The 24703-nt window shown below is 44.6% G+C and overlaps 2 protein-coding genes across 4 annotated transcripts in view; both read right to left on the bottom strand.

The window, feature by feature from the left end:
* Positions 1-840: 840 nt before the first annotated feature.
* LOC123723927 (rho-related GTP-binding protein RhoH) lies at positions 841-18098 on the bottom strand. 3 transcript variants are annotated; one of them, XM_082978734.1, is made up of 7 exons: positions 17765-18098; positions 13515-13637; positions 10263-10856; positions 3187-3336; positions 2216-2699; positions 1166-2152; positions 841-1135 (listed from the first exon to the last, which is right to left on the bottom strand). In XM_082978734.1, exons 3-5 carry the CDS (start codon positions 10434-10436, stop codon positions 2427-2429), a joined length of 597 nt encoding a protein of 198 aa, XP_082834860.1. In that variant the 5' UTR covers positions 10437-10856; positions 13515-13637; positions 17765-18098; the 3' UTR covers positions 841-1135; positions 1166-2152; positions 2216-2426. The 3 variants fall into 3 exon arrangements, with proteins under 3 accessions (XP_082834860.1, XP_082834859.1, XP_082834862.1); XM_082978733.1 differs by having other exon boundaries at positions 841-2152; XM_082978736.1 differs by having other exon boundaries at positions 841-2152; positions 10263-10756.
* Positions 18099-20706: 2608 nt separating this feature from the next.
* LOC123733433 (uncharacterized) overlaps positions 20707-24703 on the bottom strand; it is a 71343-nt gene continuing 67346 nt past the window's right edge. Inside the window, exon 17 of the mRNA XM_082978732.1 lies at positions 20707-24703. This exon is cut by the window's right edge and continues 599 nt beyond it. The gene's annotated coding sequence lies outside the window, so the exon portion shown is untranslated.

The following is a 24703-nucleotide window of genomic DNA, read 5'->3' as shown; positions in this document are numbered from 1 at the left end:
GTTAATGTTACAGAGCTCTAGAGACTGTTACTGTCAGGGTTAATGTTACAGAGCTCCAGAGACTGTTACTGTCAGGGTTAATGTTACAGAGCTCTAGAGACTGTTACTGTCAGGGTTAATGTTACAGAGCTCTAGAGACTGTTACTGACTGTCAGGGTTAATGTTACAGAGCTCTAGAGACTGTTACTGACTGTCAGGGTTAATGTTACAGAGCTCTAGAGACTGTTACTGTCAGGGTTAATGTTACAGAGCTCCAGAGACTGTTACTGTCAGGGTTAATGTTACAGAGCTCTAGAGACTGTTACTGACTGTCAGGGTTAATGTTACAGAGCTCTAGAGACTGTTACTGTCAGGGTTAATGTTACAGAGCTCCAGAGACTGTTACTGTCAGGGTTAATGTTACAGAGCTCTAGAGACTGTTACTGTCAGGGTTAATGTTACAGAGCTCCAGAGACTGTTACTGTCAGGGTTATTGTTACAGAGCTCTAGAGACTGTTACTGACTGTCAGGGTTAATGTTACAGAGCTCTAGAGACTGTTACTAACTGCCAACTAAAGCTGCTGCGGTCATATCTCTGATCTCAACCTTCACCTCACCACAACACAACACAGTCATCATCCCTCATCCTGTGTGTGTGTGTGTGTGTGTGTGTGTGTGTGTGTGTGTGTGTGTGTGTGTGTGTGTGTGTGTGTGTGTGTGTGTGAGATATTCATGTGTCAGTACTAACCAGTACTTTTTTTTTTTTTTTAAACACATCGGTTTTCCTACTCCTAGTTATTACGGCAAAACAAAGATATATATTTTTTTAATATTCTGATTTCTAAGTAGAATTGACAGGTGGAAGGTCGTTCGTTTATTCATGAATTATGTTACAGGCACTTTAAGTGGTTGGCAACATTTCTTTAACACAAAGGGAACAGACAAATCACAAGCTGGAATACCTTTCCAAAAGGATCACTTTCAACATCTATAGACGGAGAACGGAAATAGTCGATGTCAACTTGTATTGTTTACTTCAATTTTAACCTGAAATAAAACAATAACAATAAAAATAACTTGTCAAGGATATAAATTTAAAAAAAAGTTTCCAACGTCTTCCTGGAAGCGGACAATTTTACCGTCCGATCTAAAATACCTGATCGTCTCTGTTTACCGTCCAAAATACCTGATCGTCTCTGTTTACCGTCCGATCTAAAATACCTGATCGTCTCTGTTTACCATCCCATCTAAAATACCTGATCGTCTCTGTTTACCATCCCATCTAAATACCTGATCGTCTCTGTTTACCATCTAAAATACCTGATCGTCTCTGTTTACCATCTAAAATACCTGATCGTCTCTGTTTACCGTCCGATCTAAAATACCTGATCGTCTCTGTTTACCGTCCGATCTAAAATACCTGATCGTCTCTGTTTACCATGCCATCTAAAATACCTGATCGTCTCTGTTTACCATCCCATCTAAAATACCTGATCGTCTCTGTTTACCATCCGATCTAAAATACCTGATCGTCTCTGTTTACCATCCCATCTAAAATACCTGATCGTCTCTGTTTACCGTCCGATCTAAAATACCTGATCGTCTCTGTTTACCGTCCGATCTAAAATACCTGATCGTCTGTTTCATCATAACGAACAACCTATAACTCTCTGGTGACGTTATTGACTGAAATCTCTAGAAACCCTCCTCTAAATCTATCGAATAACAGACATCAAAACAACAGAAGAAGAAAGAAGAAAGAAAAAAAAAACAGTTTGAGAGTTCGTGATTTTCAAACTCACACAGACCGTCTGTGCTTCCATGGCCTGTATTCATAAAGCGTCTCAGAATAGGAGTTCAGATCGATGTAATCCGATTCATGATGACCTAGAGAAATTATGACCTAGAGAAATTACGACCTAGAGAAATTATGATCTAGAAATTATGACCTAGAAAGTGAAACTGACTCTAGATCAGCACTCCCGAGTCCGAGACGCTTTGTGAACACAGGCCCAGGTTGTTAAAAAAACGATTTCCCATTTTGGCGGTGTTTTGGGCCCCCCCCCCCCCCCCTTTACGGAGGGTCGTTTACAGATCCGCGTGTCCAGTCATCAAAAGGTTAGAGGTCAAAATGACACATTGGGAGGTTTACTGTCTTACGGCACAGACAGAACTTCGAATAGTTCAAGAGTTTCCCCCCCCCCAAAAAAACCACAGGTCCTGGGTCAGACAGAACATTCGAATAGTTCAAGTCAGATACAGTGATGTAGTCCAGTCACTAAGCCGCCAGTCCGGTCCCAAGTCCCCGGTGTTGAGTCCAAGTCGGAGTCGCCACTGGGCCCCGAGTCCTGATCCTAGAGCAGTCGCTAGAGGCTTCGGGTATCCACCGATCACCAAACCCCAACCCTAGGAGGTCCCAAAGGTTTTTTGAGGTCAAAGGTCAAAGGTCAAAACACCGTGCAGCTGTTGATATCAAACATCCGCGGACGCGTCCGTTTCCTGGCCTGGTTCACCGCCGTCCGCACCGCACACTCGAACACCTGCTGCACGCCGCGGTTGCTTAGCGACGAGCACTCCAGGTACCCCTTGGCCCGTACGTCCTGGGCGAGGCGTTTGCCCTCGGCGGCGGAGGAGCAGGAGGCGCGGTAAGGCCCGGTGTCACGCTGGTCCGTCTGAGTCGCCACCACCAGAACCGGAACACGAGGAAGATTCTCACGCACCTACAAATGACATTAAAAATGTTTTTTTTTTTTAAAACCATTTTGTTATAGTCAAATAGTTTTAAACATGTATTGGATACACAATATGAAGCCAGAGTTGGGCTGAATTCCATTTCAATTAACTCAGGAAGTAAACTGAAATTCTAATTCCAATTTCTTCTCACTGAGAGAAGAAAAATGGAATCCGATCACTACTGATCTGGTGTCTACTTCCTGAATCGACTCAATGATTATTTCAGACGTGTCTGTAAGAATATAAAATGTTATTTTTTATTTATTTATTTTTTATTTGGTCTAGCGGTGTAAGCTGCTGCTGCCTCGGGGGAGATCGTGTTCTACGTAGCGCTGGGTTGGAATCCGTCCCGCTGCTCTCTCTCTCTCTCTCTCTCTCTCCCCCGACCTTTCACCTCTCTCTCTATCCAATAAAAACACACACACAACACTTCCAGAAGGATCTATTCAGAGAGTAGAAAAGGTAGTCCCGTACCTCTACCAGCCACTTGTGCTTGACGTTGGCGAGGGAGGCGGCGTTGGCCACGGAGTAGCAGATCAGGACCACATCCGCCTGCTTATAGGACATCGGACGGATCTGTCTGAACGTGTCATTTCCTGCCGTGTCCCACAGACCCAGGTTGATCTGGAGAGTAAAACAAAATACATTATAAATGTGTCTTTTTTTTTATTATTCAATGATTTTTTTTATTCTGTCTTCTACGAAATCTTGTTTGTAATGTTTTAAAATGTTTTATTCTTGTGACGTCGAGATGCACTTTAAATAAAGCATTAAAAGACGAAACACACCGCAGGGATAAACAGCCTCGTCACCATCAGGGTGTAAAGGTCATGAAGGATGTGAGGGATATTTCCTGATCAGGTGACCATCAGACCTCTCCAGTGGGTCGTGATGTTGACACTATCGTGTTAATGTATCGTGATAGTTCAATGATGTAAAGTGGTATTATCGCGATAGTTCAATGATGTAAAGCGTATTATCGTGATAGGTAAATGATGTAAAGTGGTATTATTGTAAAGTGTATTATTGTGATAGGTAAATGATGTAAAGTGGTATTATTGTAAAGTGTATTATTGTGATAGGTAAATGATGTAAAGTGGTATTATTGTAAAGTGTATTATTGTGGTAGGTAAATGATGTAAAGTGGTATTATTGTAAAGTGTATTATTGTGATAGGTAAATGATGTAAAGGGTATTATTGTAATGTGGTATTATCGTGATAGGTAAAGTGGTATTATTGTGATAGGTAAATGATGTAAAGCGTATTATCGTGATAGGTAAATTATGTAAAGTGGTATTATCGTGATAGGTAAATGATGTAAAGTGGTATTATCGTGATAGGTAAATGATGTAAAGTGGTATTATCGTGATAGGTAAATGCTGTAAAGTGTATTATCGTGACAGGTAAATGATGTAAAGCGTATTATCGTGATAGGTAAATGATGTAAAGCGTATTATCGTGATAGGTAAATGATGTAAAGCGGTATTATCGTGATAGGTAAATGATGTAAAGTGGTATTATTGTAAAGTGGTATTATCGTGATAGTTAAATGATGTAAAGCGTATTATCGTGACAGGTAAATGATGTAAAGCGTATTATCGTGATAGTTAAATGATGTAAAGTGCGTTATCGTGATAGGTAAATGATGTAAAGTGGTATTATCGTGACAGGTAAATGATGTAAAGTGTATTATCGTGATAGGTAAATGATGTAAAGTGGTATTATCGTGATAGGTAAATGATGTAAAGCGTATTATCGTGATAGGAAAATGATGTAAAGTGTATTATCGTGATAGTTCAATGATGTAAAGTGGTATTATCGTGACAGGTAAATTATGTAAAGCAGGGGGCTATTCAAACGATATTATTACAGGGGACAGACGTAAAAAACTAAAGAAGGTTAATTTCAGGGAGGCCTAAAATATTCCACCTGCGATTATTCTTTGGAAGAATTGTAAAAAAAAAAAAATTACAAAAATAAAAATAAAACAATGCACACACACTTTTCTTATAATTAAAATGTCGCTGAAAGTAATTAGGACTGAAATGGGAAGGGGGGGGGTCAACAAAAGTGAGTTGATGAGCAACCAAAACAATGAGAAAAAAGGGGGCAACGCTCGCTCGCCAATTATTCAAACAACGATTAACAAAAGCTTCTTAAAAAGTAGTTCGACGTCATTTCAAAACCATCTGAAAACGAAGCACCTCAATAAATAAACACAAAGATAATTAAAGTAATGGGGCAGCAGGGGAGGCTGGTGGTTAGAGGAGGAGGCGGGTAGCCTAGTGGTTAGAGGAGGAGGCAGGTAGCCTAGTGGTTAGAGGAGGAGGCAGGTAGCCTAGTGGTTAGAGGAGGAGGCAGGTAGCCTAGTGGTTAGAGGAGGAGGCAGGTAGCCTAGTGGTTAGAGGAGGCAGGTAGCCTAGTGGTTAGAGGAGGAGGCAGGTAGCCTAGTGGTTAGAGGAGGAGGCAGGTAGCCTAGTGGTTAGAGGAGGAGGCAGGTAGCCTAGTGGTTAGAGGAGGCAGGTAGCCTAGTGGTTAGAGGAGGCAGGTAGCCTAGTGGTTAGAGGAGGAGGCAGGTAGCCTAGTGGTTAGAGGAGGAGGCAGGTAACCTAGTGGTTAGAGGAGGCAGGTAGCCTAGTGGTTAGAGGAGGAGGCAGGTAGCCTAGTGGTTAGAGGAGGAGGGTAGCCTAGTGGTTAGAGGAGGAGGCAGGTAGCCTAGTGGTTAGAGGAGGCGGGTAGCCTAGTGGTTAGAGGAGGAGGCAGGTAGCCTAGTGGTTAGAGGAGGAGGCAGGTAGCCTAGTGGTTAGAGGAGGAGGCAGGTAGCCTAGTGGTTAGAGGAGGCAGGTAGCCTAGTGGTTAGAGGAGGAGGCAGGTAGCCTTGTGGTTAGAGGAGGAGGCAGGTAACCTAGTGGTTAGAGGAGGAGGCAGGTAGCCTAGTGGTTAGAGGAGGCAGGTAGCCTAGTGGTTAGAGGAGGAGGCAGGTAGCCTAGTGGTTAGAGGAGGAGGCAGGTAGCCTAGTGGTTAGAGGAGGCAGGTAGCCTAGTGGTTAGAGGAGGAGGCAGGTAGCCTTGTGGTTAGAGGAGGAGGCAGGTAACCTAGTGGTTAGAGGAGGAGGCAGGTAGCCTAGTGGTTAGAGGAGGAGGCAGGTAGCCTAGTGGTTAGAGGAGGAGGCAGGTAGCCTAGTGGTTAGAGGAGGAGGCAGGTAGCCTAGTGGTTAGAGGAGGAGGCAGGTAGCCTGGTGGTTAGAGGAGGCAGGTAGCCTAGTGGTTAGAGGAGGAGGCAGGTAGCCTAGTGGTTAGAGGAGGAGGCAGGTGGCCTAGTGGTTAGAGGAGGAGGCAGGTAGCCTAGTGGTTAGAGGAGGAGGCAGGTAGCCTAGTGGTTAGAGGAGGAGGCAGGTAGCCTAGTGGTTAGAGGAGGAGGCAGGTAGCCTAGTGGTTAGAGGAGGAGACAGGTAGCCTAGTGGTTAGAGGAGGAGGCAGGTAGCCTAGTGGTTAGAGGAGGAGGCAGGTAGCCTAGTGGTTAGAGGAGGCAGGTAGCCTAGTGGTTAGAGGAGGCGGGTAGCCTAGTGGTTAGAGGAGGCAGGTAGCCTAGTGGTTAGAGGAGGCAGGTAGCCTAGTGGTTAGAGGAGGCAGGTAGCCTAGTGGTTAGAGGAGGCAGGTAGCCTAGTGGTTAGAGGAGGCAGGTAGCCTAGTGGTTAGAGGAGGCGGGTAGCCTAGTGGTTAGAGGAGGCGGGTAGCCTAGTGGTTAGAGGAGGAGGCAGGTAGCCTAGTGGTTAGAGGAGGAGGCAGGTAGCCTAGTGGTTAGAGGAGGCAAGTAGCCTAGTGGTTAGAGGAGGAGGCAGGTAGCCTAGTGGTTAGAGGAGGCAGGTAGTCTAGTGGTTAGAGGAGGAGGGTAGCCTAGTGGTTAGAGGAGGAGGCAGGTAGCCTAGTGGTTAGAGGAGGCAGGTAGCCTAGTGGTTAGAGGAGGCAGGTAGCCTAGTGGTTAGAGGAGGCAGGTAGTCTAGTGGTTAGAGGAGGCAGGTAGCCTAGTGGTTAGAGGAGGCAGGTAGCCTAGTGGTTAGAGGAGGCAGGTAGCCTAGTGGTTAGAGGAGGCAGGTAGCCTAGTGGTTAGAGGAGGCAGGTAGCCTAGTGGTTAGAGGAGGAGGCAGGTAGCCTAGTGGTTAGAGGAGGAGGCAGGTAGCCTAGTGGTTAGAGGAGGAGGCAGGTAGCCTAGTGGTTAGAGGAGGAGGCAGGTAGCCTAGTGGTTAGAGGAGGCAGGTAGCCTAGTGGTTAGAGGAGCCAGGTAGCCTAGTGGTTAGAGGAGGCAGGTAGCCTAGTGGTTAGAGGAGGCGGGTAGCCTAGTGGTTAGAGGAGGCAGGTAGCCTGGTGGTTAGAGGAGGCAGGTAGCCTAGTGGTTAGAGGAGGCAGGTAGCCTAGTGGTTAGAGGAGGCAGGTAGCCTAGTGGTTAGAGGAGGCAGGTAGCCTAGTGGTTAGAGGAGGCGGGTAGCCTAGTGGTTAGAGGAGGCGGGTAGCCTAGTGGTTAGAGGAGGCAGGTAGCCTAGTGGTTAGAGGAGGCAGGTAGCCTAGTGGTTAGAGGAGGCAGGTAGCCTAGTGGTTAGAGGAGGCAGGTAGCCTAGTGGTTAGAGGAGGCAGGTAGCCTAGTGGTTAGAGGAGGCAGGTAGCCTAGTGGTTAGAGGAGGCAGGTAGTCTAGTGGTTAGAGGAGGCAGGTAGCCTAGTGGTTAGAGGAGGAGGCAGGTAGCCTAGTGGTTAGAGGAGGAGGCAGGTAGCCTAGTGGTTAGAGGAGGCGGTTAACCTAGTGGTTAGAGGAGGCAGGTAGCCTAGTGGTGAGAGGAGGCAGGTAGCCTAGTGGTTAGAGGAGGCAGGTAGCCTAGTGGTTAGAGGAGGCAGGTAGCCTAGTGGTGAGAGGAGGCAGGTAGCCTAGTGGTTAGAGGAGGCGGGTAGCCTAGTGGTTAGAGGAGGCAGGTAGTCTAGTGGTTAGAGGAGGCAGGTAGCCTAGTGGTTAGAGGAGGCAGGTAGCCTAGTGGTTAGAGGAGGAGGCAGGTAGCCTAGTGGTTAGAGGAGGAGGCAGGTAGCCTAGTGGTTAGAGGAGGCAGGTAGCCTAGTGGTTAGAGGAGGCAGGTAGCCTAGTGGTTAGAGGAGGCGGGTAGCCTAGTGGTTAGAGGAGGCAGGTAGCCTGGTGGTTAGAGGAGGCAGGTAGCCTAGTGGTTAGAGGAGGCAGGTAGCCTAGTGGTTAGAGGAGGCAGGTAGCCTAGTGGTTAGAGGAGGCAGGTAGCCTAGTGGTTAGAGGAGGCAAGTAGCCTGGTGGTTAGAGGAGGCAGGTAGCCTAGTGGTTAGAGGAGGCAGGTAGCCTGGTGGTTAGAGGAGGCGGGTAACCTAGTGGTTAGAGGAGGCAGGTAGCCTAGTGGTTAGAGGAGGAGGCAGGTAGCCTAGTGGTTAGAGGAGGCGGGTAACCTAGTGGTTAGAGGAGGAGGCAGGTAGCCTAGTGGTTAGAGGAGGAGGCAGGTAGCCTAGTGGTTAGAGGAGGAGGCAGGTAGCCTAGTGGTTAGAGGAGGAGGCAGGTAGCCTAGTGGTTAGAGGAGGAGGCAGGTAGCCTAGTGGTTAGAGGAGGAGGCAGGTAGCCTAGTGGTTAGAGGAGGAGGCAGGTAGCCTAGTGGTTAGAGGAGGAGGCAGGTAGCCTAGTGGTTAGAGGAGGAGGCAGGTAGCCTAGTGGTTAGAGGAGGAGGCAGGTAGCCTAGTGGTTAGAGGAGGAGACAGGTAGCCTAGTGGTTAGAGGAGGAGGCAGGTAGCCTAGTGGTTAGAGGAGGCGGGTAGCCTAGTGGTTAGAGGAGGCAGGTAGCCTAGTGGTTAGAGGAGGCAGGTAGCCTAGTGGTTAGAGGAGGCAGGTAGCCTAGTGGTTAGAGGAGGCAGGTAGCCTAGTGGTTAGAGGAGGCAGGTAGCCTAGTGGTTAGAGGAGGAGGCAGGTAGCCTAGTGGTTAGAGGAGGAGGCAGGTAGCCTAGTGGTTAGAGGAGGAGACAGGTAGCCTAGTGGTTAGAGGAGGAGGCAGGTAGCCTAGTGGTTAGAGGAGGCAGGTAGCCTAGTGGTTAGAGGAGGCGGGTAGCCTAGTGGTTAGAGGAGGCGGGTAGCCTAGTGGTTAGAGGAGGCAGGTAGCCTAGTGGTTAGAGGAGGCAGGTAGCCTAGTGGTTAGAGGAGGCAGGTAGCCTAGTGGTTAGAGGAGGCAGGTAGCCTAGTGGTTAGAGGAGGCGGGTAGCCTAGTGGTTAGAGGAGGAGGCAGGTAGCCTAGTGGTTAGAGGAGGCAAGTAGCCTATTGGTTAGAGGAGGCAGGTAGCCTAGTGGTTAGAGGAGGCAGGTAGCCTAGTGGTTAGAGGAGGAGGCAGGTAGCCTAGTGGTTAGAGGAGGCAGGTAGCCTAGTGGTTAGAGCGTTGCGGCTAGTCTAGTGGTTAGAGCGTTGGGCCAGTAACCGAAAGGTTGCTAGATCGAATCCCCCGAGCTGACGAGGTAAAAATCTGTCATTCTGCCCCCTGAACAAGGCAGTTAACCCCCACTGTTCCCCCGGTAACACCGTCATTGTAAATAAGAATTTTGTTCTTAACTGACTTGCCTCGTTAAATAAAAGGTTAAATAAAAAATCAAATACATCCTTTGAATTCCTTTCCCTCAGCCATTAGGTCGTTTTGTCCCACTCTCTCACGAGTCCATGTGAGAATCACAGAGGGAAACGTGTTCCTGAGAGTTGTAGCTTTCAGGAATGGGGCGTCAGAATATTTTATATATTTAAAAAAAAAAATCATTCATAAAAACACTGGAGCCAAATTCATATGAAGAAAATAGAAATCAACATGCCCATATAAGCTCTGGAAACCGCTAACAACCACACTACAGCCAATCGCCGTATTGCTTGGCGCTGAACGGTGGATTATCTGGCAGATCTTTCATTACCGCTCATACAGAAGGACCAGTCTCAATCAATAAACAGGCCGGAAATGGTCCGCGGGCCGCCAGTTGAACAGCCCTGATGTAAAGGGTATTATTGTAAAGTGTATTATTGTAAAGTGTATTATCGTAAAGTGTATTACTGTAAAGGGTATTATTGTAAAGTGTATTACTGTAAAGGGTATTATTGTAAAGTGTATTATTGTAGTAGTTAAATGATGTAAAGTGTATTATTGTAAAGTGTATTATTGTAGTAGTTAAATGATGTAAAGTGTATTATTGTAAAGTGTATTACTGTAAAGTGTATTATTGTAAAGTGTATTATTGTAGTAGTTAAATGATGTAAAGTGTATTATTGTAAAGTGTATTACTGTAAAGTGTATTATTATAAAGTGTATTATCGTAAAGTGTATTATTGTAAAGTGTATTATCGTAAAGTGTATTATTGTAAAGTGTATTATTGTAAAGTGTATTATTGTAAAGGGTATTATTGTAGTAGTTAAATGATGTAAAGTGTATTACTGTAAAGTGTATTACCGCAAAGTGTATTACCGTAAAGTGTATTACCGTAAAGTGTATTACCGTAAAGTGTATTACTGTAAAGGGTATTATTCCTACCGGAGCCCCGTCCATGTAGACTTCTACGCCAGTGTTCTCGTACACAGTTGGTTTGTAGCAGTCAGGAAACGTCTCTGAGGTGAAGCGAACCAGGAGGGCCGTCTTCCCAACAGCGCTGTCCCCCACCAGCACACACTTCACCTGGGTCTCCGCTGCTGCTGCTGCTGCGCTCATGGCTGCTCCGCTCAGAACCCTGGGGGTTGTAGTCCTTTAGGGAGATGTTGAGTTGTAGTCCTTGTGGAACTCAGGGGGTCGTGAGAAGGTCCATAGTGTGATGGTGGTCCCCGTCTCTGTGGGGGTTGTAGTTCTTTAGGGAGATGTTGTAGTCCTGAAGGAGAGGATGGTTGAGATCAGGGGGTTGTGGTCACCATCTCTCTGGGGGTTGTAGTTCTTTAGGGAGATGTTGTAGTCCTGAAGGAGAGGAGGGTTGAGATCAGGGGGTTGTGGTCACCATCTCTCTGGGGGTTGTAGTTCTTTAGGGAGATGTTGTAGTCCTGAAGGAGAGGAGGGTTGAGATCAGGTCCATAGGGATGGTGGTCCCTGTCTCTGTGATACTCTCTGGGGGTTGTAGTTCTTTAGGGAGATGTTGTAGTCCTGAAGTAGAGGAGGGTTGAGATCAGGGGGTTGTGGTCACCTCATGTGTGGAGTCATGATGCCAACTACATCTGTCTCTCTCTCACCACAGACTGTTTACTGGCTCTACTGCTACAGTAGAGAAGCTGAAGGTCTCTCTCTCTCTGTCTCTCTCTGTCTCTGTCTCTCTCTCTCTCTGTCTCTCTCTGTCTCTCTCTGTCTCTCTCTCTGTCTCTCTCTCTGTCTCTGTCTCTCTCTGTCTCTGTCTCTGTCTCTCTCTCTCTCTGTCTCTCTCTCACCCTCTCTCTCTACACACACCTCTCTCTCTCTCTACACACACACCTCTCTCTCTCTACACACACCTCTCTCTCTCTCTACACACCTCTCTATCTCTCTACACCCCTCTCTCTCTCTCTCTACACACCCCTCTCTCTCTCTCTACACACCCCTCTCTCTCTCTCTACACACCTCTCTCTCTACACACACCTCTCTCTCTACACACACACCTCTCTCTCTACACACACACCTCTCTCTCTCTCTACACACACCCCTCTCTCACTCTCTACACACACCCCTCTCTCACTCTCTACACACCTTTCTCTCTACACACACACCTCTCTCTCTACACACACACCTCTCTCTCTACACACACACCTCTCTCTCTACACACACACCTCTCTCTCTACACACACACACCTCTCTCTCTACACACACACCTCTCTCTCTACACACACACCTCTCTCTCTACACACACAGCTCTCTCTCTCTACACACACACACCTCTCTCTCTACACACACCCCTCTCTCTCTACACACACACACACCTCTCTCTCTACACACACCTCTCTCTCTACACACACACACACACACCTCTCGACACACACATCTCTCTCTCTACACACACATCTCTCTCTCTACACACCCCTCTCTCTCTCTACACACATCTCTCTCTCTCTACACACACACCTCTCTCTCTCTACACACACACCTCTCTCTCTACACACACACCTCTCTCTCTACACACACACCTCTCTCTCTAAACACACACCTCTCTCTCTACACACACACCTCTCTCTCTACACACACAGCTCTCTCTCTCTACACACACACACCTCTCTCTCTACACACACCCCTCTCTCTCTCTACACACACCTCTCTCTCTACACACACACACACACACCTCTCTCTCTACACACACATCTCTCTCTCTACACACACATCTCTCTCTCTACACACCCCTCTCTCTCTCTACACACACCTCTCTCTCTCTACACACACACACCTCTCTCTCTACACACACACACCTCTCTCTCTCTCTACACACACACACCTCTCTCTCTCTACACACACAGCTCTCTCTACACACACACCTCTCTCTCTACACACACACCTCTCTCTCTACACACACCTCTCTCTCTCTACACACACCTCTCTCTCTACACACACACACCTCTCTCTCTACACACACACACCTCTCTCTCTACACACACACCTCTCTCTCTACACACACACCTCTCTCTCTACACACACACCTCTCTCTCTCTAAACACACACCTCTCTCTCTCTAAACACACACCTCTCTCTCTCTAAACACACACCTCTCTCTCTCTAAACACACACCTCTCTCTCTCTCTCTCTACACACACACACCTCTCTCTCTCTCTCTACACACACATCTCTCTCTCTACACACACACCTCTCTCTACACACACCTCTCTCTCTACACACACCTCTCTCTCTACACACACCTCTCTCTCTACACACACACCTCTCTCTCTACACACACACCTCTCTCTCTACACACACCTCTCTCTCTACACACACATCTCTCTCTACACACACCTCTCTCTCTCTAAACACACACCCCTCTCTCTCTCTACACACACACCTCTCTCTCTCTACACACACACCTCTCTCTCTCTAAACACACTCCTCTCTCTCTCTAAACACACTCCTCTCTCTCTCTCTACACACACACACCTCTCTCTCTCTCTACACACACCTCTCTCTCTCTCTACACACACACCTCTTTCTCTACACACACACACCCCCTGTCTCTCTCTCTCTACACACACACCTCTCTCTCTCTCCACACACACCTCTCTCTCTCTCTACACACACACCCCTCTCTCTCTCTCTCTCTCTACACACACCTCTCTCTCTACACACACACCCCTCTCTCTACACACACACCTCTCTCTCTACACACACACACCTCTCTCTCTACACACACACCTCTCTCTCTACACACACACCTCTCTCTCTACACACACACCTCATTCTCTACACACACACACACCCCTCTGTCTCTCTCTCTCTACACACACACACCTCTCTCTCTCTCCACACACACCTCTCTGTCTCTCTCTCTCTCCACACACACCTCTCTCTCTACACACACATCTCTCTCTCTCTCTCTACACACACACCCCTCTCTCTCTCTCTCCACACACACACCTCTCTCTCTACACACACACACCTCTCTCTCTCTCTCTACACACACACCCCTCTCTCTCTCTCCACACACACCTCTCTCTCTACACACACACACCTCTTTCTCTACACACACATCCCTCTCTCTCTCTCTCCACACACACCTCTCTCTCTACACACACACACCTCTCTCTCTCCACACACCTCTCTCTCTCCCCCCGTCTCTCTCAGTTCCTCTATACTTACTTCTCTCTGTGTGTACGCCACGGAGATGACTCCAGGCTCCGCCTCCTGCGATCAATCGAGGTCACCTGACGTCACAGGTGGTTGGTTATTCCATCCAATCAGGGCCCGGCGTACGAGAGAGAGCTGCGAGGACATTATCTGATGAGGACATTGTTGACTCGTGGGGGGGGGGGGGGGGGGGTTGCTCTAATAAGGAGAGCTACTAAGAGTGCAGGTTTTCATTCCAGCCCAGCACAAAAACACAACAGATTCAGCTATTTTAAGGGCTATATAAAATAAATGTGATTGATTTGACATTAAAATTACAGAGATAAAGCTGACCTAAAAACATCAGAGCATGTACCTTCTCCTCTCCGTAGTGACCCAGCGCTGTAGGAGGGAGTGAGGACAGCGCCGACCCGTAGATTTTGGTTATTAACTAAACTCCTTCAGTCCTTCAGCGATAACGCCAGAGAAGACGGTGTTTTGGAGGAAAATATTGGACACCGGCAATCCGTGCCGATATATAAATCTTCCAAACATCGCCTTCGAGGGCTTTTTCACTTTTATACAACGAGGTTACGAATATATTTTAAAAAATAAGGATTGACATATTTTCATTAAAAATAAATATATTTATTTTGATTAATTTATTCATACTATTTCGTCCTTCCACAATATATAGTCCAGACACAAAACTTGGGTTGCTACCCGAGCAGGCTGGTCGTTCGTTCTATCGGTTCTGTTCTGTATCTATGGACCCGACCCAGTCGTTCTGTATCTATGGACCCAGTCGTTCAGTATCTATGGACCCGACCCAGTCGTTCAGTATCTATGGACCCAGTCGTTCTGTATCTATGGACCCAGTCGTTCTGTATCTATGGACCCAGTCGTTCTGTATCTATGGACCCAGTCGTTCTGTATCTATGGACCCGACCCAGTCGTTCTGTATCTATGGACCCGACCCAGTCGTTCTGTATCTATGGACCCAGTCGTTCTGTATCTATGGACCCAGTCGTTCTGTATCTATGGACCCAGTCGTTCTGTTTCTATGGACCCAGTCGTTCTGTATCTATGGACCCAGTCGTTGCGTATCTATGGACCCAGTCGTTCTGTATCTATGGACCCAGTCGTTCTGTATCTATGGACCCAGTCGTTGTGTATCTATGGACCCAGTCGTTCAGTATCTATGGACCCAGTCGTTCAGTATCTATGGACCCAGTCGTTCTGTATCTATGGACCCAGTCGTTCTGTATCTATGGACCCAGTCGTTCTGTATCTATGGACCCGACCCAGTCGTTCTGTATCTATGGACCCTACCCAGTCGTTCAGTATCTATGGACCCAGTCGTTCTGTATCTATGGACCCAGTCGTTCTGTATCTATGGACCCAGTCGTTCAGTATCTATGGACCCAGTCGTTCTGTATCTATGGACCTGACCCAGTCGTTCAGTATCTATGGACCCAGTCGTTCTGTATCTATGGACCCAGTCGTTCTGTATCTATGGACCCAGTCGTTCTGTATCTATGGACCTGACCCAGTCGTTCAGTATCTATGGACCCAGTCGTTCTGTATCTATGGACCCAGTCGTTCTGTATCTATGGACCCGACCCAGTCGTTCTGTATCTATGGACCCGACCCAGTCGTTCTGTATCTATGGACCCAGTCGTTCTGTATCTATGGACCCAGTCGTTCTGTATCTATGGACCCAGTCGTTCTGTATCTATGGACCCAGTCGTTCTGTATCTATGGACCCAGTCGTTCTGTATCTATGGACCCAGTCGTTCAGTATCTATGGACCCAGTCGTTCTGTATCTATGGACCCAGTCGTTCTGTATCTATGGACCCAGTCGTTCAGTATCTATGGACCCAGTCGTTCAGTATCTATGGACCCAGTCGTTGTGTATCTATGGACCCAGTCGTTCTGTATCTATGGACCCAGTCGTTCAGTATCTATTGACCCAGTCGTTCTGTATCTATGGACCCAGTCGTTCTGTATCTATGGACCCAGTCGTTCTGTATCTATGGACCCAGTCGTTCTGTATCTATGGACCCAGTCGTTCAGTCTAAATGTTCCGTTGCCATACTGGCTGTCAACATCCTTATTATCCCTGACTTGCTCAGCTAGAAAACTACGGCTAATTTACAGTCACGTTAAAACAGCGCAGCCAGAATAACAACAACAACAAAAAGTATCTGCATTTGTTTAAGCCGTTTCCCAGTGACATTTTATTCGGAAACATCCATAACAACGAAGCTAATGAGGCCCGGTTTCAACCTGACATAGAAAAAAGTGCTCTCTCTCTCGTCAGGACACGGTTGTTTTCCGAGGAGTTACAGTAGCCAACAAACACAGCGAACACAAATCACCTCGTTTTTACCTGTTGATAGTTTTTTGTATATATATATATATATATATATCCATCTCTCTTTCTGTCTTTCTCTCGGAGGACCTGAGCCCTAGGACCATGCCTCAGGACTACCTGGTATGATGACTCCTTGCTGTCCCCAGTCCACCTGGCCGTGCTGCTGCTCCAGTTTCAACTGTTCTGCCTGCGGCTATGGAACCCTGACCTGTTCACCGGACGTGCTTGTTGCACCCTCGACAACTACTATGATTATTATTATTTGACCATGCTGGTCATTTATGAACATTTTAACATTTTAACATCTTGACCATGTTCTGTTATAATATCCACCCTGCACAGCCAGAAGAGGACTGGCCACCCCTCAGAGCCTGGTTCCTCTCTAGGTTTCTAATCTCCACCCAGCACAGCCAGAAGAGGACTGGCCACCCCTCATAGCCTGGTTCCTCTCTAGGTTTCTTCCTAGGTTTTTGGCCTTTCTAGGGAGTTTTTCCTAGGGAGTTTTTCCTAGCCACCGTGCTTCTTTCACATGCTTTGCTTGCTGTTTGGGGTTTTAGGCTGGGTTTCTGTACAGCACTTTGAGATATCAGCTGATGTACGAAGGGCTATATAAAAAAAATATATATATATAAAAAAAAAAATTGATTTGATTTGACTACTGACTAGATTATTGACTACTAACTAGACACTGACTAGACTAGACTATAGATTAACTAGACTACTGACTAGACTACTGACTAGACTAGACTATAGATTAACTAGACTATTGACTACACTACTGACTCCCAACTAGACTATAGACTAACTAGACTACCGACTACTCACCCTACACAGCAATGGCAGCCCCCCGGGCAGGACTAACTAGGCTACTAACTAGACTACTAACTAGACTACTAACTAGACTACTAACTCGACTACTAACTAGACTACTCACTCTACACAGCAATGGCAGCCCCCCGGGCAGGACTAACTAGGCAACTAACTAGACCACTAACTAGACTACTGACTACTCACTCTACACAGCAATGGCAGCCCCCCGGGCAGGACTAACTAGACCACTAACTAGACTACTAACTAGACTACTGACTACTCACTCTACTCAGCAATGGCAGCCCCCCGGGCAGGACTAACTAGGCTACTAACTAGACCACTAACTAGACTACTAACTAGACTACTGACTACTCACTCTACTCAGCAATGGCAGCCCCCCCCCCCCCCCCCCCAGGGCCAAATGCAGCCCACAGCAGACTGAAGGTGTGCTTGTCTTTTACCCAACTGATCCTGTATTAATTAAAGGCGTAGGAAGAATATAACGGTATTATTATTCACATGACGAATGTTTTATTTAAAATAAAGACACCAGTCATCGTGACTTTATAAAGACAATAGATTAGAGAGTTATTAAAAGGGCCTATTCAAACATCATCTACCCTCCATGAAGAGTTGAAAAGCTCTGTTCTTCACCCTGCCATGACGACTGACATTTTGTTTTAACCTAGTTTAACCCCGTACATCGTGACCGTCTAGAAGCGTAAGGCAGGCCCACTTACGCTCAACTCTAACCATTCAAATACAGACGATTTATGTGAAACCAAATGTAAGAGATTCATGTTGTCGTTTATCATTTTATTTGAGATAGAAATAGTTATAATTGGATAATGAAACATTTTTTTGGGGGGGGGGGTGTAGGATTATTGGTTTTTAAACAATGAATATGAAATGCCAAACTCGATAATAATCCTCTACTGTGACTCTCCAATATATCAAATGTATTTTAGTCGGCTCATATTAAAAATGAGTCATTCTGTCTGGATTTAAAAGAAAAGACATGAATAAAAAATAAAAATAAAAAAACGTTGTTACTTCTCATAGACGAGAGGAATAGAAGAACAAAGATAAACTCACCGTGTTGTCAGACCCCGCAGCCTGTCTTCATGATGGCAGCGGAAGGATGTTCCGCTTCAGCTCAAAGCATTTTTTGACTCGATAAAAAAAGTAGCGTATTTTTTGTATTTTTTTTTTACGGTATATACATTTAAGGCTACTTTATAAATACTGCTTAAAGCGAAACACAATAGCCTAATTATTCTATAATTATTCTATATGCACAAAACTACTTATACACGTTTATATGCGTCACTTACACACCTTGCTACTCTCTTTACAACAACAAAAAAAAACGGTGGAGAGGGAAATGAGATGCGCTCTCTCTCTCTCTCTCTGGTCTCACTAACAGCATCCGGTAGTTGCGTGTGGAGGTGTGTTGATGCCGTTTCGTTTCTGGTCTTAGTATTTCGGCGTCTCTCTCTCTAACCCCACGAAGCAGCTGTTATTTTTTGTTGTTGATCGCTTCGATTAGCCAACTTTACGCAGTAGCTTGGAGTTACTGTGTTTACATATAAAAAACGACTTTACGCAGTAGCTTGGAGTTAATAATGCGTTTACATATAAAAAACGACTTTACGCAGTAGCTTGGAGTTAATAATGCGTTTACATATAAAACGACTTTACGCAGTAGCTTGGAGTTAATAATGCGTTTACATATAAAACGACTTTACGCAGTAGCTTGGTGTTAATAATGCGTTTACATATAAAACGACTTTACGCAGTAGCTTGGAGTTAATAATGTGTTTACATATAAAACGACTTTACGCAGTAGCTTGGTGTTAATAATGCGTTTACATATAAAACGACTTTACGCAGTAGCTTGGAGTTAATAATGCGTTTACATATAAAACGACTTTACGCAGTAGCTTGGAGTTAATAATGTGTTTACATATAAAACGACTTTACGCAGTAGCTTGGTGTTAATAATGCGTTTACATATAAAACGACTTTACGCAGTAGCTTGGAGTTAATAATGTGTTTACATATAAAACGACTTTACGCAGTAGCTTGGTGTTAATAATGCGTTTACATATAAAACGACTTTACGCAGTAGCTTGGAGTTAATAATGTGTTTACATATAAAACGACTTTACGCAGTAGCTTGGAGTTAATAATGCGTTTACATATAAAACGACTTTACGCAGTAGCTTGGAGTTAATAATGCGTTTACATATAAAACGACTTTACGCAGTAGCTTGGAGTTACTGTGTTTACATATAAAAAACGACTTTACGCAGTAGCTTGGAGTTAATAATGCGTTTACATATAAAACGACTTTACGCAGTAGCTTGGAGTTAATAATGTGTTTACATATAAAACGACTTTACGCAGTAGCTTGGTGTTAATAATGCGTTTACATATAAAACGACTTTACGCAGTAGCTTGGAGTTAATAATGCGTTTACATATAAAACGACTTTACGCAGTAGCTTGGAGTTAATAATGTGTTTACATATAAAACGACTTTACGCAGTAGCTTGGTGTTAATAATGCGTTTACATATAAAACGACTTTACGCAGTAGCTTGGAGTTAATAATGTGTTTACATATAAAACGACTTTACGCAGTAGCTTGGTGTTAATAATGCGTTTACATATAAAACGACTTTACGCAGTAGCTTGGAGTTAATAATGTGTTTACATATAAAACGACTTTACGCAGTAGCTTGGAGTTAATAATGCGTTTACATATAAAACGACTTTACGCAGTAGCTTGGAGTTAATAATGCGTTTACATATAAAACGACTTTACGCAGTAGCTTGGAGTTAGTGTTTACATATAAAAAACGACTTTACGCAGTAGCTTGGAGTTAATAATGCGTTTACATATAAAACGACTTTACGCAGTAGCTTGGAGTTAATAATGCGTTTACATATAAAACGACTTTACGCAGTAGCTTGGAGTTAATAATGCGTTTACATATAAAACGACTTTACGCAGTAGCTTGGAGTTAATAATGCGTTTACATATAAAACGACTTTACGCAGTAGCTTGGAGTTAATAATGCGTTTACATATAAAACGACTTTACGCAGTAGCTTGGAGTTTACTGTGTTTACATATAAAACGTGGCGTGTGGCCTCATAACGACAGACAAGAGTTGGGAGGACAAGTGAAATGAAACGTCGAAAGTTAATCAATACCCAGATATTTTCTAACGCATCCTCCTCTCTGGTTAGGATATGTTATCTGACAAAAAGGGACCCTAGCATTCTCTGTAGATGTATAAAGGGGGGTATATTAACTATTGTGTTATTCAAAAGGTTCTCGGTCATGACTATGAGTCTCGACTTGTTATGGAACGAACAATTGTGCGTCATGTTTATCGAAAGGAAAGTAGTGAGAAATTACCGACAACGTAGGGCTGCGTTCAGTTCTCGTCAACGTTTACTACGTTCCGGGAAAACAATTTGTACTGTAGGACCACGTTTCCAACAAAACGTTCTTTTTGAACGGGACTTTTGGAGGTACGTTTGCTCCCCGTTTGGGTGGGTGTGACTGGCAGCGTTCTCCCCCCCCCAAAAAAACGACAACATCACCGTTTTTCAACTGGTCGTTATTATGTATAGCACCGTTTCCGTTCAATTACACGTTTCAGAACGTACCAAATGTACTGAACGCAGCCCGTGAGTCAGATGAACCGTTCCTCTCGTCCCACGCCGTTACGGGGGGGGGGGGGGGAACACACCACGAGATGCGAGAGAGCGTTAAGGGGGATAGAAGCAGATAAACGGAAGCTGCGACAACTATCACCCGTTTTTTTTTTATTTACAAATTCTTATTTACAATGACGCACTACCAAAAAAGGCAAAAGACCTCCTGCGCGGACGAGGCCCTGGGATTAAAAATATAAATATAGGAGGAAAAACAAGAGACAACGCGACATAAAGAGAGACTGGTTGCCAACGACAACAAACAAACAAAAACACACTGTGACAGATTTGATTATATTCCAAAAGTGAACAGACAATATTCTTTATTGAAATATAATTTGTACAAAAAAAAAAAAATACAAAAAAAATTATAATATTACATAAAGAAAATGATCAACAATTCTGAATATAAAAATATACCCTTTCCTTGTGTAGCCTATAATTCCCTTTTAGGAGGCAGTTCCTACGGCTTAATGTTGGTTCAACACTTCTCCTAGCTCTAACCCTAACCTTAACCCTCATCCTAACCTTAACCCTCATCCTAACCTTAACCCTCATCCTAACCTTAACCCTCATCCTAACCTTAACCCTCATCCTAACCTTAACCCTCATCCTAACCTTCACCCTCATCCTAACCTTCACCCTCATCCTAACCTTAACCCTCATCCTAACCTTAACCCTCATCCTAACCTTAACCCTCACCCTAACCTTAACCCTCACCCTAACCTTAACCCTCATCCTAACCTTAACCCTCATCCTAACCTTAACCCTCATCCTAACCTTAACCCTCATCCTAACCTTAAACCTCATCCTAACCTTAACCCTCATCCTAACCTTAACCCTCATCCTAACCTTAACCCTCATCCTAACCTTAACCCTCATCCTAACCTTAACCCTCATCCTAACCTTAACCCTCATCCTAACCTTAACCCTCATCCTAACCTTAACCCTCATCCTAACCTTAACCCTCATCCTAACCTTAACCCTCATCCTAACCTTAACCCTCATCCTAACCATTTGGATTCCCTATATAGAGAATAGTGGGCCATTTGGATTCCCTATATAGAGAATAGTGGGCCATTTGGATTCCCTATATAGAGAATAGTGGGCCATTTGGATTCCCTATATAGAGAATAGTGGGCCATTTGGATTCCCTATATAGAGAATAGTGGGCCATTTGGATTCCCTATATAGAGAATAGTGGGCCACTTGGATTCCCTATAGAGAGAATAGAGGGCCATTTGGATTCCCTATAGAGAATAGTGGGCCATTTGGATTCCCTATAGAGAATAGTGGGCCATTTGGATTCCCTATATAGAGAATAGAGGGCCATTTGGATTCCCTATATAGAGAATAGAGGGCCATTTGGATTCCCTATATAGAGAATAGTGGGCCATTTGGATTCCCTATAGAGAGAATAGTGGGCCATTTGGATTCCCTATAGAGAGAATAGAGGGCCATTTGGATTCCCTATATAGAGAATAGTGGGCCATTTGGATTCCCTATATAGAGAATAGAGGGCCATTTGGATTCCCTATATAGAGAGAATAGTGGGCCATTTGGATTCCCTATATAGAGAATAGAGGGCCATTTGGATTCCCTATATAGAGAATAGAGGGCCATTTGGATTCCCTATAGAGAGAATAGAGGGCCATTTGGATTCCCTATAGAGAGAATAGAGGGCCATTTGGATTCCCTATATAGAGAATAGTGGGCCATTTGGATTCCCTATATAGAGAATAGTGGGCCATTTGGATTCCCTATATAGAGAATAGAGGGCCATTTGGATTCCCTATATAGAGAATAGAGGGCCATTTGGATTCCCTATATAGAGAATAGAGGGCCATTTGGATTCCCTATATAGAGAATAGAGGGCCATTTGGATTCCCTATATAGAGAATAGTGGGCCATTTGGATTCCCTATATAGAGAATAGTGGGCCATTTGGATTCCCTATATAGAGAATAGAGGGCCATTTGGATTCCCTATAGAGAATAGTGGGCCATTTGGATTCCCTATATAGAGAATAGTGGGCCATTTGGATTCCCTATATAGAGAATAGTGGGCCATTTGGATTCCCTATATAGAGAATAGAGGGCCATTTGGATTCCCTATAGAGAATAGTGGGCCATTTGGATTCCCTATAGAGAGAATAGTGGGCCATTTGGATTCCCTATAGAGAGAATAGAGGGCCATTTGGATTCCCTATATAGAGAATAGTGGGCCATTTGGATTCCCTATATAGAGAATAGAGGGCCATTTGGATTCCCTATATAGAGAGAATAGTGGGCCATTTGGATTCCCTATATAGAGAATAGAGGGCAATTTGGATTCCCTATATAGAGAATAGAGGGCCATTTGGATTCCCTATAGAGAGAATAGAGGGCCATTTGGATTCCCTATAGAGAGAATAGAGGGCCATTTGGATTCCCTATATAGAGAATAGTGGGCCATTTGGATTCCCTATATAGAGAATAGTGGGCCATTTGGATTCCCTATATAGAGAATAGAGGGCCATTTGGATTCCCTATATAGAGAATAGAGGGCCATTTGGATTCCCTATATAGAGAATAGAGGGCCATTTGGATTCCCTATATAGAGAATAGAGGGCCATTTGGATTCCCTATATAGAGAATAGTGGGCCATTTGGATTCCCTATATAGAGAATAGTGGGCCATTTGGATTCCCTATATAGAGAATAGAGGGCCATTTGGATTCCCTATAGAGAATAGTGGGCCATTTGGATTCCCTATATAGAGAATAGTGGGCCATTTGGATTCCCTATATAGAGAATAGTGGGCCATTTGGATTCCCTATATAGAGAATAGAGGGCCATTTGGATTCCCTATAGAGAATAGTGGGCCATTTGGATTCCCTATATAGAGAATAGAGGGCCATTTGGATTCCCTATATAGAGAATAGTGGGCCATTTGGATTCCCTATAGAGAATAGTGGGCCATTTGGATTCCCTATATAGAGAATAGAGGGCCATTTGGATTCCCTATATAGAGAATAGAGGGCCATTTGGATTCCCTATATAGAGAATAGAGGGCCATTTGGATTCCCTATATAGAGAATAGTGGGCCATTTGGATTCCCTATATAGAGAATAGTGGGCCATTTGGATTCCCTATAGAGAATAGTGGGCCATTTGGATTCCCTATATAGAGAATAGAGGGCCATTTGGATTCCCTATATAGAGAATAGAGGGCCATTTGGATTCCCTATATAGAGAATAGTGGGCCATTTGGATTCCCTATAGAGAGAATAGTGGGCCAGTGTTTCTGGGTCATTTAATAACTGAGATGAGATAGTGCACTACATAGGGATTAGGATATAATTTGGGCTTCACACAATCACTTTTTAAAATCGGAGCATCACCCATTCTTCAGATTACGTTCCAAATTAGATCACTTTTCATCTCATTTATAAACGGACAGATATCACTTCTGATCTAATGTATAAACGGCCCAGATATCACATCTGATCTAATGTATAAACGGCCCAGATATCAAACCCCAATATCCAGGTCGATACACTTTCTGATCTAATGTATAAACGGGCCAGATATCACATCTGATCTAATGTATAAACGGGCCAGATATCACTTCTGATCTAATGTATAAACGGGCCAGATATCACTTCTGATCTAATGTATAAACGGGCCAGATATCCCGTCTGACCTAATGTATAAACGGCCCAGATATCAAACCCCAATATCCAGGTCAATACTCTTTCTGATCTAATGTATAAACGGCTCAGATATCACATCTGATCTAATGTATAAACGGGCCAGATATCCCTTCTGATCTAATGTATAAACGGCCCAGATATCACATCTGATCTAATGTGTAAACGGGCCAGATATCACATCTGATCTAATGTGTAAACGGGCCAGATATCACTTCTGATCTAATGTATAAACGGCTCAGATATCACTTCTGATCTAATGTATAAACGGCCCAGATATCACATCTGATCTAATGTATAAACGGGCCAGATATTCCCTTCTGATCTAATGTATAAACGGCCCAGATATCAAACCCCAATATCCAGGTCAATACTCTTTCTGATCTAATGTATAAACGGCCCAGATATCACATCTGATCTAATGTATAAACGGGCCAGATATCACTTCTGATCTAATGTATAAACGGCCCAGAAATCCCTTCTGTTCCAAAGTATAAACGGGCCAGAAATCAAACCCTGATATCAAGGTCAATACTGTTCCGATTAACTGGTCTATATTAAAATGTACATAACACCACACATTCACCATTACAGAAACATCACGTTAAGATTATATT

This window comes from Salmo salar, chromosome 08, assembly GCF_965601325.2.
Source record: "Salmo salar chromosome 08, fSalSal1, whole genome shotgun sequence".
Taxonomy (NCBI): Eukaryota; Metazoa; Chordata; class Actinopteri; order Salmoniformes; family Salmonidae; genus Salmo; species Salmo salar.
This window is presented reverse-complemented; position numbering and strand designations above follow the sequence as displayed.

Excerpts from the sequence above, each read along its gene's own strand:
- LOC123723927 (XM_082978733.1), bottom strand. The coding sequence starts at position 10,436 with ATGAGCGCAGCAGCAGCAGCAGCGGAGACCCAGGTGAAGTGTGTGCTG. Across the intron at positions 3,337-10,262 it reads TCTACATGGACGGGGCTCCG|ATCAACCTGGGTCTGTGGGA; the intron begins GTAGGAATAATA and ends TTTACTCTCCAG. Across the intron at positions 2,700-3,186 it reads AGCACAAGTGGCTGGTAGAG|GTGCGTGAGAATCTTCCTCG; the intron begins GTACGGGACTAC and ends TGTCATTTGTAG.